General features: G+C 38.5%; 1 protein-coding gene across 1 annotated transcript in view; it reads right to left on the bottom strand.

The window, feature by feature from the left end:
• The window catches only part of CNTNAP4 (contactin associated protein family member 4), a 273276-nt gene that overhangs the window by 104235 nt on the left and 153002 nt on the right, over nt 1–16039 (bottom strand). The window contains 4 exon segments of the mRNA XM_052655607.1: nt 560–703; nt 1491–1675; nt 2244–2316; nt 2318–2451. Of these exon segments, the coding sequence (XP_052511567.1) occupies nt 560–703; nt 1491–1675; nt 2244–2316; nt 2318–2451 (536 nt within the window).

Genomic DNA, 16039 nt, shown 5'->3' with positions numbered 1-16039 from the left:
TGTACTTAAACTCCACCACACTTCCATAGAATTCGAACATCATGCAGCCTGACCAGCACTGCTCTTGGCAGATGCAATCTTGTAAGAGCCTATTAGCTTCTTTTATTAGTTATGAATGACCATGGCAAAATACAAATTTTTCAACCGCTTCTCTAATATACGTGCATGTTCTCTGATTCCAGGAAACCAGTATTCTGCTTCAGAGAGTAAGTCAGGGAGTATCTTCTTAAGGAAATTACAGAGGAAAAGAAATTAGTCTCCTGGGACCAATAATATCACAACAAAATAAAACGATCAGTTGTAAATTGTACCAAGAAAAGAACCTGCTTTACTTCATATAAAAATAAAATAATCATGACCTGTGAATTTTAAATATTTTGTATAGAATTAATCCCGTACATGCATATTGCCAAGCTGAGAACTGAGACTTATTTTTTTAAAGAACAAGAGTAAGGTCTAAAATATCATGTCAAGTGGGAATTCAAAATGAAGCATTTTTTTTTTTGTGGGGGAAAGTCACACAGTTTTCCTTTTTTTGTTCACATGAAGACTCTCTTACCATAACGATCACCTGTGGGTCCTGTCGCTTGGCCAAATCAATGATATCCACTCCATTGTAAAAGAGATTTTCTAAACATCCATGAAAGTGTTTACGGGGGAATGACACTGGTTTTCCAGGTGCTGGAATCCCTCCAAAGCTGATCTTAGAAAGAAAAATGGCATCAATAATATTGTTTTAGTGATTTTCTGATAATCTGCTTAAAAAATTACGATTAGCAACTACAACTGTAATCATCACAGATAGACCAATTTTTCAGTACTCTACACTGCCATATTGTTAATTTCAAATGGAGATTTTAAAAAAATTAAGATGCAGGTTTTAAAATAAGTTTATATGCATTCAGTTTTCACTGATAATAGAGCTTGATTATTCTTACAAGTTGCTAATCAAACCTGATTTTAATATTTATTGGTTGTTGAAGAAAAATACATCTTTATTTCCATAGTGACTGGTTTTTAACAATGTAACCAATTATAATGACATTTTATTTTAATACATTTCTGGCATGTATTGATTCTTGTGCATTTGAATCGGTTATTGATGAATCAGTTAACCTATTCATTGCTACATTCCTTCTCTAAATTTGCACTGTTCAGGAGTGCTTTTTGCCCCCTCACCTCCAAAGTCATGCAACACAATCTGTATTTACTTGTGGTAAGGAGATCTCTTAAGGGAGATTTCCTGCATACACACTGCAGGCAAAAAAGATGACGTTACTTTATAAAGATAAATTAACATGCGGGGAGAAAAATGAAGCCTCAGTACCATAGGCACAAAATTCACTACCTGAGTGAGGTTACCTAGAGGAACACTTCCTCAGGACCTTTCCTGACTCTGGAGGTGGGTTTTCCAGAGCGTACTGCCTTCCGTGTAACCTCACCACCTAGACATCACGAAGTCTGCATTAATTGAAACGTAACCATCACACCTCATAATCGAGATGCAGGTAACTGAACTCGCCCTGGGCGCGGAAACGATGCCTGTGTTCGTCCACTGTGAAGTTGACCTGGGTGCCCAAGCGCTGGATGAGCACGGAGTGCCAGTGCTGGTCGTCCAGCAGGCTGCCCAGGGTGAGCCTGACCGGGGCATGAGCTGAGGGTGGCTTCGCATCACCTTAGAGGAGAGAGAAAAGAACAGAACCATGATTCCCAGCTGAAAATAAGAGAAAAGCATTCTTTCGTGGGGACCAGAGTCTCTCATAACAACTGCCATCTCCTTCCACGTACCCCAGCCAAAACGCTAGTCTGAATTTACCTCAACTTTGAATACAACATCCTCTCAACCTTGTCATTTCTTCCACTGTTAATTCTCTTTATTAGTATTACCCATCATCACATGTTCATTTGCAATGAAAATTTTATCTTTGCTACAACCTTATTATTTTTACTACCTCAGTATTTTTCAGTGACCCATCCCTTCCATCAAGATGTTTAAAAATAACTAAGTGGTTCTATCAGCACTGTGTAAGAAACATCAAATGAGGGTCCTGAAGAGTTTTGCAAATTACATGAAAGTACAATATTGGCATATACATATATATATATACACACACATAAAAACTCTTGAATGTGGAAATAAGGTACCTTAATTGTTAAAAAAAAGATGAGCTATAAAAGCATAAAGTTACTAAGGTGATAGCTAAATGACCAGATTTTCAAGCACTTTATCCAAAGAGTTTTACCTGAATTAATAAGCAAAAAGAGTTTTCCTCTTCTTAATTCCAGTGTGATGTGATCACCATTTTGTCCTTCCTTCCCGGTGGAGTAGAATCCCATCACTCTGCATGGTTTTAAATTTCAAAGAAATTACATCCTTTATTGGGCTCAGAGATTTTTGATCAAATCTGTAGAGAAGGCAACTTTTTCCATCAAGATCAACCACCTCTGATCCTAGACAAAGATATCAAAAGTCGTTCTAAGGATAAATATGCTTGTCATTAAAGTATTTAAAAACTACATATATGAGAGGATTATATATATACCCATACATGTAGAGTTCAGCTCCAAGTCAATCATAATAATGGAAAATAAAACCACCAAATGTCTAATTCCTTCCTGATACCTGGGATTGATCCCATTTCAGGTTTTACCCACCTATTTACAAAATCATGATCTAGAAATATATTTTGAAATGTATGCCTAATTTCTCTTATATTATTAAAGACTTTTTCTTAACCCATAAAAACATCAGGGAAAAAGTTATAATTAATACCGCTAAAACCACTTTGCATATTTCACGATCAACATTTTCAATGACTTTCGTAAATGCTGGAGTCAAATGGTTTTTTAGCTTCTGAAAAAGTAGAAATCATTTCCTACTCTTGAAATCTCAAAATTCTTTCATACGTGCCATATACAGAAGAGGTCCACATATAAATGCGTACATATTCATCAGACTCATCAAATGCCACCTCAAATATATATTAAGCTGACCTTTGTGTATATTTCATTATTTTTGTAGCTAAGTAATAGTATTTACGAGCAATGTTACTTCCTGTCTTCTCAAGGGTGTTGTTGGAAAGATATTCACTTAATGACATATAAGGGCTGTTCTGCCGTGTTTGTGTCGTAACTGTGACATTGACAGGTTTTTTTCAGCTTTCTGACAGTGTCTTATCTACTCATTGTCAAGATCACTTTTATTCAGTTCATCTGAATAAAGATGTCATGTTATACCAGTAACATAACAGTACATCTGTCAAAATCAGTTGCACCCTGAGCAGGAGACAGAAAAAGAGCTGATAATACTCAGAAAGCCTAGCAGCATTTCCTACATTTCACAAATCAAAGATTTTTCTGAAAAAAGCAATTACCCTTGAGAGTGCATTTATGTAATAAATGAAGAGGTTAGGGAAGCCAATAAAATAGGAAGCTATTTTTCAACTGGTTAGGTGACTTCTCCCAGTCAACAGAACGACATTACAGTTTACTCATCTTGTTTCATTCGACAAAATTATTACATCAACTTGTATGCTCAAATATGCATTTCATTCAGATTATCCATCATATTTAATGTGAGCCATTATATTCACCACCACCCAAAATTTTTTTCAACTATTTTTATGCAGCTATCTTTTGGAAATTCAGCGATTTGACTTTTCCACATCTTGTTAATGTGCTTATAAAGAATTCATTCACCAAGTGCACATGAATAAACATTGCATTCTGTAGAAAGAATAATGTTAACCGAACAATTATTCCTTGTTATGTAGCTGAATGAATGTGCATGACACAAACATAACTCTGTGTCAAATACAAATAATGTGTTCTATGATTATTAGATTACAATAAATTAAGAAAAATTCCAATAAGACAGACCTTAAATGCTGACACATTTGGAGCAATGCAGTTATCTCTGAGTTAATGCATCGCTTAAAGGCAACCATCATTATAATGATTTTATTTCAGATAAAGTCTATCTTTGGAATTAGCTACCAAGAGACTTTTTCCCCCAGTGAGGGACTAGCCTGGGATACTTCAGCCTTCTATTTCTTTTTCCCTCTCTTCTTCACTATAGCTATTACATTATAATGGTCATATTAGCCTTTCATTGCACCAAAAGCTTTGTGCCAGGAATATGTCCATCAGCAAAATGGGATAGTGAAAAACATATTAGACTACTGATGCCTAAGGCAATGGTATCCTGTTTCATCTCTTAAATGGAAGCCACTTGCCATTTTCTCTTGCTCTGACCTATTACGTTCTTAATTCACAGGTATCACACTATGCAATTGGACCTATTCATTAAATAAACATGTATTTATGCCATCTAGTTTGAGGCCCTGTGATGGATGCTGTGATAGAAAGATGGACCAACACCAATATGGCCCTTATCCTCAAGGAACTTATATTCGGTGAAGACAGACAAGTAGCATGTAAAAAAGTAAATTCATAAACCATTACAGACTGCCAGAAGCATTCTGATCAAGATTAAAAGAAGCCTGGGGTCACTTTAGTTGAGGTAGTTGGGGAAGCTCAGTTCTGAGGTCTAGAAACCTGAGGCTAAAGCAGAGGGTAATCAATAATCTTACTCTTGCCAGACTTCAAGTCCCAAACTTCTCCCCATAAAATAGAATTAGTTCTATTATGTTTAATTTTAAGATGGCTAGTCACACAGAGTCGGACATGACTGAAGTGACTTAGCAGCAGCAGCAGCAGCAACAGCAGACATTCTCCCAACATAGTCTTTCCTCCACTGTCCTGAAAGGAAGCTCTGAGGTTGCTGAGAAACCCCAGGGGCAGTCAGTAACTCAGCTCTCAGAAGGAGAACTTGGAGGGAGGTGGCCACCCTTAAAAGGGGGCCTGAAAACCAGGAGGTAGTGAAGTAGAGGATTCAACAAACTCATTACAATCACATCACAGATCTCACATCCATGTGAACAATATCCTTCAGGAAAAAAAAGCTAAAAACAACTCAGAGTGTGAGTACAAGGTCAGTACAGGGAAATTTCACATCACATCCATGCAAAACAATATATGTATGAGGATTCTCGTAAAACAAGAAATTCAGGATGGTTCCGAACAGTATCACTTTAGATAGAAAGCTCATTTATAAAAGCTATTTACAGAATTTATCTGACATATTAAAAGCATATGATTTTAAATAATACTCATAAAATGCTGTGCTATGATTAAAACCAGTTAATGATAAACAAATCTGGGACTATCTGAAAAAAATAATCTTTTGAGAGACAAAGGGAGAGAGAGCGAGAATCTAAATTTTCTCCAAGGATGCTGGTGGGAGAGAGAGTTCTCTTTGGAAAGCAATGTTACCACTACTAAGAACACTGGAAAAACTGGAAAATAAATCAAAGGAATAACTTCATGTCCTCTCAATGTCATGCTGGAGCTTTTTAAAAGAGTCCTGTCTAAGGATTACTTAATTCTAGGTGAATTCACAAATGTCTAGTTTTACTATTTATTACTGATTAGGGACAGACTCTAAGTTACATATTAATTTATAGTTTTTTCCCCCCCAGTAGAGATGTAAATAACTTCCATTCTGGCAGAAAATATATCCCCAGATATTTTGGTTTTATTGCCCTGTTGGGCATTAACCATTCGTGTGGTTAACCTAGTGACAGTAATCCAACATTCTTACGTTCCTATACACACTCAGTCTCTCGAGTTTTCTGTGGGCCAGCTTTACCAGTCTTTGGATCCCTTCTCTAATAAATCAAATGCACCTGTGATATACCTTTATGCTCTACTTGGATCAATACAGAACTACCATCTGACCCAGCAATCCCATCCCTGGGTATATATCCAGAGAAAGCTATAATTCGGAACAATACATGCACCCCAATTGCAGCACTGTTCACAACAGCCAGGTCACAGAAGCAACCTAAATGACCGTCACCAGAGGAGAGGATAGAGAGGGCTCAGTGCATATGTGATGGAGTATCACTCAGCCATAAAAAGAGAATTCAATAACGCCATTCGTAGCAACAGGGATAGACCTAGAGGCTATCACACTAAGTGAAGTAAGTCAGAAATAGACAAATATCATATGCTATCCCCTATATGTGAAATCTAATAAAAATGATACAAATGAATTTATTTACATAATAGAAATAGACCTCAAAATAAAATTTATGGTTTCCAAAGGAAAAACATGAGGGGACATGATAAAGTAGATTGGGATTAACATATACACCTATATAAAACAGACAATTCATAAGGACCTACTGTACAGCACAGGAAGTTTACTTAATATTCCATAAGAATCTAAATGGGAAAGAATATGAAATATATATGCATACACATGTATAACTGATTCCCTTTCTGTACTCCTGAAACTAACACAACATGGTAGATCAGCTAAACTACAATAAATTTTCTTTTAAAACAGAGCACTGGCAACGCAAGCACATTCTCACAACAGAAAAAGTCCAGATGATTTATGACAGCATTTCTTCATGTTGGAACTGACAGGTGTATGTACCATTCATGAAATTAATCCAACTCAATGCTTATTTGTTTTGATGGAAACACTAAATTAATATCTAAAATAATATTAACATTTACATTAACATTCAATAACACATTCCAATCTTTTGTCAAACATTTTTTGGGGAAAAGAAGCTTTTGTACACAATGGAATGTATAAATAGGAAAAGTAGAGGTATTAGAAAATGGATTACAGGAACAACTGAAAGTCAGCGGTTAACACTTGTAACAGTAAATGGTCTACTGTCCAAAGATGTAGGAAGAGACATGCTACTTGATTGTAAGAGAGAACTGTTTCTCTCATTGCAAATGTGTTCATTGGTATGCTTATTAACTACAGTTATATTTTTAAATGGGTTTTTACTTCATTGCTTTATTGCACTGACCTCTAACAGAATATTGAATAGAAATGATAATAGTAAGCATCTTGTCTCACTCCTGATCTCAGGGGACAATTTGAAATAATCCAACCTAAGCTTCCCTGGTGGCTCAGATGGTAAAGCATCTGCCTGCAATGCAGAAGACCTGGGTTTGATTCCTGGGTCAGGAAGATCCCCTGGAGAAGGAAATGGTAATCCACTCCAGCTCTCTTGCCTGGAAAATCCCATGGACAAAGGAGCCTGATAAGCTACAGTCCATGGGGTCGCAGAGTTGGACACAACTGAGCGACTTCACTGTCACTGACCATTAAGTAAGATACTTGCTATAAGTTCTTTGTAGATAACTTCTAACAGATTAAAGTAGCTACCTTTGTTTCCTTATTGGTAAAGAGTTCTCATCATGAATTAGGTACTGGATTTCATCAAATATTTACTCTATATCAATTCAGGTGACATGATTTTTATTCTCTATTCAGTTGACATGGTGAACAATATTACTCAATTGTGTATGATTCTGTGTGTGTGTGTGTGTGTGCTCAGTCATGTCCAACTCTTTGCAAACTCATGCACTGCAGCCTGCCAGACTCCTCTGTCCATGGAATTTTCCAGGCAAGAAAACTGGAGTGGGTTGCCTTTTCTTACTCCAGGGGGTCTTCTCCACCCAGGGATCCAACCCATGTCTCTTGCATCTCCTGCACTGAATACCAAATGTTAAATCTGTATTCCTGAATTAAACGTGCATGATATGTTAGCCTTATGCATCACTGGATTTGATTTGCTAATATTTCACATAAAGGTTTTCACTTCTGTTTCCAAAAGAGATTGACCTATGACAGAGGTTATATTTTTAATGATTACATTATCATCAATATTAATAATGTTACCCTATTATATACTGTCTCACCATGGGGAGGGCATGAACTCTATAATTTTCTATAAATAAATTTCAAATTGTTCTGGCATGTTCACCTCCTGTTGGTCTAAGCCCTTTCAGCCATTTTTCATAAGTACATTATACTTAGCCTAGTAGTTAAGACAGCTAGTCAGTGTGGGTTTCACTCTGCACCTACCTTAGGCAAGTGTATGAGTTTTCTATCATTGCTGTAACCACACTTTGTTCCATAAAAAGAAAACACAAATTTGTTATCTAACAGCTTTGGAATTCAGAAGTCATTACTTCGCCAACAAAGGTCCATCTAGTCAAGACTATGGTTTTTCCAGTGGTCATGTATGGATGTGAGAGTTGGACTGTGAAGAAAGCTAAGAACCGAAGAATTGATGCTTTTGAACTGTGGTGTTGGAGAAGACTCTTGAGAGTCCCTTGGACTGCAAGGAGATCCAACCAGTCCATTCTGAAGGAGATCAGTCCTGGATGTTCTTTGGAAGGAATGATGGATGCTAAAGCTGAAACTCCAGCACTTTGGCCACCTCATGCGAAGAGTTGACTCATTGGAAAAGACCCTGATGCTAGGAGGGATTGGGGGCAGGAGGAGAATGGGACGACAGAGGATGAGATGGCTGGATAGCATCACCGACTTGATGAACGTGAGTTTGAGTGAACTCAGGGAGTTGGTGATGGACAGGGAGGCCTGGTGTGCTGCAATTCATGGAGCTGCAAAGAGTCAGACACGACTGAGCGACTGAACTGAACTGAATTGAGCTGAAAATCAGGGTTGGCAGGGACTGCTTTCCTCCTGATGTCTCTAGAAGACAATCCCTTTGCTTGTCTTTTCCAGCTTTTAGGAACCCCTTCATTCCTTGACTTATGGCCCCTTCCTTCATGTACAGAACCAGCATCATAGCAACTTCTCTAAATTTCTCTTTCTCATCATCGCTCATGTTTGCATTCATAATCACATCTCCTTTTCTAACTCTGATCCTGTCACCTCTCTATGACAAGGACTCCTGCGATTACACTGGGTCCACCTGGATAATTCAGGATAATCTCCCCAACTCAAGATCCTTAACCTAATCACAGCTATAAAGTACCTTTGTCATGTATGGTCACATGTTTACGATTATAGGGCATCATTCGATCACAGCAAGTTACTGTCTCGCTTTGGCCCTATTCCTTCAACTGTAATGTGGGAATAATAAGAGTATATTCTTTTTTGAAACTGAAATATAGGTGACTTACAATATTGTGTTAATAATAGAATATTCTTCATAGGACTGTTGTATGAATGCATATCTAAATAATTTTGGAAGATGCTAGCATATAATTAGGCTTCAATAAACGTGAACAATTACTAACGCTAATGCTATTATTTATTATTAGAATACTGGGCAGGGTAAGAGGTATACCAACAACAGTTTAATAAATACATTTTGTGTGTTTTTCTTTTAAGTGGACTCTTTAAAAAATAATGAATTTCTGAAGTGCACAAGAAATGCTCAGTTTTCAATGTCATTGCCAGGTTATGCAGCAAGAATGAGCTTGAGCCATCTGCGGGTTCTGTGGCTTTTTCTCTGTCTGTCAGCAAATGCCTGAGCTGACTCACCACGGCAATTGTCAGTGACCTGAACCCTCCTCAGTGAATACCTCCATCTCAATTCTTCTCAGAGCAGGAATCAAGGAAAGAAGAGACTCACAAAGATTGCAAGCCCTGCTCTCGTATCAATTCTCCCTGTGACCCTGGGAAAGAGGTATGGCCTGCTTGATTTGCGTGATTCAGAAATACAACCTCCCACTGAATAAAGAGTTTCATCGGAGAAAATATTCAGATTTCTTTCAGGGAGTTGTGTCAGAAGTGGAATTGCTGAAACATGTATTCTGTGCTCCTTCTGCAGCACATGTTTATGGAGACCTTTCTGCGAACACAGTGGAAGACACACTGATGCATAAATCCAAGTGCAGTTTTTCCCCAGAGCTTACAGTGTAACAGAGAGGACAGCCGTCCCTGAGAGGTGATTATTCATGCTTCACTTCTGCATTAGAGCTGGGTCCCAAATGATTTCTCTCATGTGAATGGGGAGCCGAACCTCTCAGCCTCAGAGAAGGATGCTAACTAAATGGCAGAAATGCTTCACCTCCGTGAGCAGCAAACTGGTTTCCTCTGCATATTTTGCATGCAGGCACACTCCTCACTGTGATATCTTCCACTTGACCCAGTCCCCTTTCCTCACCCTTGCACCCTACCCCTGCTCTAGAAGTTGGAGGCTTCTCCAGTTGTGAGGGGTTTCCACTTGCAAAAGCAATGTTTTCCCCACCTTATCAGTGAAAAACACATCCAAGGGCTTGATTTCTCAAGTGGTGTGCCATGGTCCCACCATGTTAGAGTCAACTGAGAACCTCTTGTGGCCTCCACAAATACTCAACAAACATCCTGAGCTCTGCCTGACGTCCACTAACTCATTAACAGACTCTCTGAAAGACAACCCTGATAGGCAGGCTCCTCAATGAGCCTGAGGCAGACAAAAGCATGAGGGTTATCTGACAAGAGGAATAAGTAGTTTATAGAAACCTGTTCTCTGAAAGTGAACAACCTCATTGCATATGGAATTGTACCGTGGAAAATAAAATTGTTTTGTTTATTAATATCATAGGTGGTACTTGCAGAAAGTTGTGGAGGTGGTAGCGACTTGTCTTTCAGGGAGAAACAGATTCTGTGAGTTAAACTATATTATTATTGAATCATATTATTATTGATGAGATCAGCTAACTAAGAAACTTAAATCAGAAAAAATGAAATAGGAAACACACAAACTGGAAAACAAGTCATTAAAAATAGGAAATTGACTTCATTGATGGTCCTGAAAGAATTCTTGAAAAAGACAAGACAGTCTCCTAATAATTGTCAGAGAACACCCGAAAAACACAAATAGAAAAAGAGTGCTACCACTGGTGGAAACAGCGATGAACCAAACTCTTCTTGGCTAAATTGAATTCAGTCTTAAACACTGAATACTGCCTCTCTATTTAAAAATTACTACCTATGAATCACTAAACAGAGGTCCAGTTTCTCCTTCTAAAAAAACCACATTAATCAGACTGAGTCACCATTAAACTATTATATAGTGAAATATTAAAGCTACAGCATGACGTAGAGGCACTTGAGTCTGCATTACAGAACTAGGCTTTAAAGAGGTGTAGAGGAGAGACTAAGCACTCTAGAAATCAACAGGAAATGGGCTGTTCCATTTTTGCATGGTAGCATAAAAGAACACAGAATGATTTAAGGGACTCTTGGGTTTAAAACAACTAAAAGTAATACGACAAAAAGGAAGAAGGCAGACAAGGAAAAGGTGACTTGACTATCATGCTTTTAAATGATTGAGTTAAGGTCAGTGATAACACTCCAGGGGGTTATGGGAGCAAACATCATCATGGCCATTTATATGTCAATCTAAATTAACGTTTTGAATAGACTTGAAATAGGTAACATCTACTTCATCAAGGACACTGGAGTGTGTCATGGGAGGATGTAAGCTAGATTTCTGTTTCTAATATTTTAATTTTTGTGATCTCACAGATTCTCAGTTTCCCCATTTGGAACATGTAAAGAATAATTCCAACCTTTCATGCTACACCAAAGAAGAGTTGGGCATCCAGTGGAAACATCAGAATGCCTTGCCATTTATTATTGAGTATGCTCTTTAGTGGCTCAGTGGTGAAGAATGAACTGCCAATGCAGGAGATGCAAGAAACCTGGGTTCAATCCCTGGGTCAGGAAGATCCTCTGGAGGAGGAGATGGTAACCCACTCTAGTATTCTTGCCTGTGAAGTCCCATGGACAGAGGAACCTGGCAGACTACTGTCCACGGGGTCACAGAGTCAGACATGACTGAGCACACAGGCATGCTATTATTATCATTTTAATAACAACTTTGGAAACGTCATATGTTCATCTCAGAGATTTTTCCCTTTTCATCAACTGCCACTGCTTGAATATTTACATATTCATTCACTTTTTGGTTTATATCATAGTGAATCAGATATTTTTCTTACTGCATCTACTTCACAAATAATTGCTGAACATTTACTGTGCTAAGTTCTATAGCAGAAGCCTGTGTAACAGTGAACATATAGGCTTCTGGCCTCACGGATCCTCAAATTATAAGGGAAAAGAAAGACATCATGAGATTCATCCCCATGTGAACAGATGCTTTTTTTTACAAATGGTAAGTGGAACTTGAAGGAAAAGGACAGGGTTATATGAGAGTTTTGAGTAGAAAGATTCAAATTAGGTTGCTGATTAGGGATGACATCTCTGAGGAAGTGATGACTGCCTATGAGAAAGTCCAGGGTTAGGAGGATGTGGGGAGGGGAGGAGAGGGTGGGAAGAGCTGGGAAGGCGGAGAGTCTGGCAAGAGATGGATGGCGTGGAAGGAACTACAGGGAAAATTCAGCTCCACAGGGAGCTGAATTACTGGCAGATCACCTTGACTCTGTGAAAGCTTGCTTCCAGATTTTTCTGGGACAGGTCTATTTTGGATTTGTCTTTAGTCCCAGGACATAAGAGCTGGCCATCAATTACGGTCTTTATTCCTAAAGCAATGCCTTTCTGGGTTTTCAGTTAGAAGCCCAAAGTGCTTAGCAAGTCTAAGATGGCAGGACTTGAATCCAAAGGTGCCCTTCCCAGAACTAGGCAGATGCTGAATGAAGTCCCCAGGATTTTCATTTCCCAACTCCTGCTTTTGCCCGATGCATCGTGGGTACATGCAAGTCAGGGATCAGGCAAGGCTCTAAGGGAACTGTGGATGCAGAAGTCAGAGCTCTCCTTCTGACACCTTGCTTTTCGATATTCCACCCTAAAATTTCTAACCACTCTGGCAACTTTGAACTTTGTCCTCTGTCTCTTAGCAAAATTTGGCTCCCTTCTGCTTAAGTATAATGATGTTCTTAGGAGGAAGTCAGTTACACGTGGATCTCCTGGAATTTTTTTTCCATCGCTCAAGAATCAAGTCCTGTTTTGAGTTGAACTTCAAAGCCTTGAAGCAGCTTTTAAAAATATATATTTTATCCAGCAACTATAATTGTTGTGGGCAGCACAACAGTCCAATAAAAGCTCTCTCTTATGACTGGTACCTAAAAGGAAATCTCTCTTTTTGTGAACACATGCATGCTATTATTATCATTTTAATAACAATACTTTGGAAATGTCATATGTTCATCTCAGAGATATTTCCCTTTTCATCAACTGCCACTGCTTGAGTATAATAAATTTGGATATTATATTATATGGTGGATTATATAATATTGTGGATATAATGTGAATGTTATATAATTATTAACTTGGTCCATTAATTTATTTAGGATTGCAAAATGAGCATATACTGATTCTACTATTTCTTCTCTATTTATATAAGTATAACTTAAAACAGAAAGCCCTTCTAATCTTCTATGTGATTGCCTTGAGGTACAGATTACATAGGAAAACCAGGATAAATGCTTGATGTTTTCTCTGCATTTATTAGTTTTCAAAATAATGAGTCAATTCCTTAATAGCTCTCTTAGGTGACCAACAAGAGTTTTCTCTTTTTAGAATTATCATGAACCCATTCCTTTAAATACAGTTAATATGTTTCAAAACTGCAGTTACCAACTTCACTGATGCTAAAATATTTCCATCTTTGGTCAGTGGTCAGTGAGAGCCTCTTCAGTTGGCTCTGTGTTCTTTTGACATAATCCTGATGGGTTTTCACAGTGTCCTTATTTCCTCGAATTTTAATAGCCAATCTTATTTTAATTTTAATATAACTTCACCCTATCATCAAATTAAAATCTTAAGACTATAAACTCTGCAAAGAATTAGAATTTATCTACTTTGATTTTAGGCCAATAAGAATCTATCCTCTTTTTAAACTCTGACATAAACTAGGATCCCTTAGCTGCAGTATTGCCTGATAAACAATCTGAGAGCAGGGATTGCATTTAATGCATCTTGTCAAGATCTCAGCAGTTAACACGTTGTTAGCATTAGGTGCTCAGTCATGTCTAATGCTTTGCGACCCCATGGGCTGTAATCCACTGGGCTCTTCTGTCTGTGGAATTCCCCAGGGAAGGATACTGGAGTGGGTAGTCATTCCCTTTTCCAGGGCATCTGTTGGAGTTGCTTGGATTCAATCACAACTATTTAGGTAAATATAACACATTTCCTGCTTTTCCTTTCCCTGCTAACCCAAAAAGTGGTGTGAGAGAGCTGCACCCTGAGTAGACAGAAGTCTGTTGCCTAGTTTTCTCTCAGAGTTTCTCACCCACATAAATATTTACATCTCTCACGCCACTTTATTACATTTCCTGTTAACATATTTTCTAAGCAGAAATCTACAGATGTGAGCAGTTCTGACTTTCAGTGTTTTTTACATTACAAAATGCACACTCTTAATTTTTTAAGTCAGTGTGTTTTGCACTATCTGACTTATTTCCATCTACTCAATAGAACCCATACTTTTCTCTTAAGTGGTCTGCCGTTAAGCGCATAAACATCCTAGCATGACACTTCTGTCCATTTCTTCTCTGCCAGTCCTCTCACTCAGTCCTTGCCCTGGACTCTGTGCCTGATCTCCAACAGGCTGGGTGTGCCGCCTGGATGGGGATGGCCTTCCTGAGGCTCCCCAGACCTGCTGCCATTCATTCATCCATCTATCCAGAAGACTATCTAGTTTCAACATCATAGAACGTGCGTGATGTGACTGGGAGCAGAACATTCCTTCTGACCTAAACAGGAAGTACTAGAGAAACTGTCAGAACGTGTGATTTCCACACTGAGAAAAGACCATGAGTTAAAGAATTATCTAGGTAGGGGAATAAAGGCTGGATGCGTGTGATGGCCCTATGTATCATTTAAAGATCCTAAGACTAGAAAAATCATGAATCCACAGCAGTTCAAAGACACTAATTATTTTCACTATAGCTGGGCAGCTGGATGTTCTTCTGCTGAGGACGAGTAAAGAGAGACCACGGATTACAAAATGAGAGTGTTCACATAAGAACTAGAGAAAAGAAACCAAGAATTTATTCTCAGGGCAACCGCTTCAGCAGTTCACCCACAATTAAACATTATCTCCTGCGGCTTAATTGCCATTCTGAAGGACTCCTCAGACACACTCACTTGAACCCAGTTATTTTCTTTTCTTGCCTTTTGTTTACCATTGTTTATTCTTTGGGACACACTGCATAGAGCAGTATTTCTTCACCATCAAACACTGTCTTTTTCTTTCTTCCACAAGTTATTTCCTTCCCTACACCTCTTGTACAGATCTATAAACAGGTTTGCAGTGGCTATGGCCAAGACATCTGAAATTTATACTTTCCCTTTGAACCCATAAAATCTAGCTTCTTCTTCTCTCTCTACTCAAGAAACAACTTCAGGTTTACCGACATGAAAGGAGAACATGCTCTTTGATATGGATTTTCCATTCACCTGATGCTCCTTCATAACAAGTTACTGCTCTAACTCATTGGGAGAGAGGGTAATAAAACCATGTGTGGGTCTCACAACAGCCACTTTCCCAGCAATATTCACAGGGACAGCTTGCATGTATAACTCTAGCCAACACACATTAGGCACAATGGGGAGGGGGCGAGGTTAAGTTCCGGCAAAAAATGCACCTTACCTGAAAAATAGTATAAAGGACCTGTTTTAATTATGAGAGAAATGCATTTCTGTCTTTAAAAGACATGAGTACAAACATAGCTTTAAACTTTATACTTTTATTATCAACAGTAAGTAGAAAGATTATGACTTAAGAACTAATGATATTGTATAGGTTTCAATTCTGTATCTTCAACCCAGAAGCTATAGAGTTCCAATCTTCCGTATTTTTGTCACTCAAACTCACTGAGTCAACAGTGGAATTAATTCTTTCTCCTGCTCCCTGCCAGAACTTATTTGCTCTACAGTGCCTCCTCCCAGTAAATGGTATCACCTTCCAGATTGTCGCTCAAATCTGATAACTCAGTGTCTACTCACATAAAATCACCAAATTCTCTTGATGCAATAGTGAAAGAGAAAGTGTTGTCACTCAGTCCTATCCAACTCTTTGTGACCCCACAGGCTGTAGTCAACCAGGCTCCTCTGACCATGGAATTCTCCAGGCAAGAATTTGGAGTGGAGTTGCCAATCCCTTCTCCAGGGGATCTTCCCAACTCAGGGATTGAACCTGGGTCTCCTGCATTGCAGGCGGATTCACCAGGGCCTCCCTGG

The sequence above is a fragment of the Budorcas taxicolor genome, chromosome 18, assembly GCF_023091745.1.
Source record: "Budorcas taxicolor isolate Tak-1 chromosome 18, Takin1.1, whole genome shotgun sequence".
Lineage (NCBI taxonomy): Eukaryota > Metazoa > Chordata > Mammalia > Artiodactyla > Bovidae > Budorcas > Budorcas taxicolor.
The sequence above is the reverse complement of the archived record's forward strand: the minus strand, read 5'-3'. Positions and strand labels throughout refer to the sequence as shown.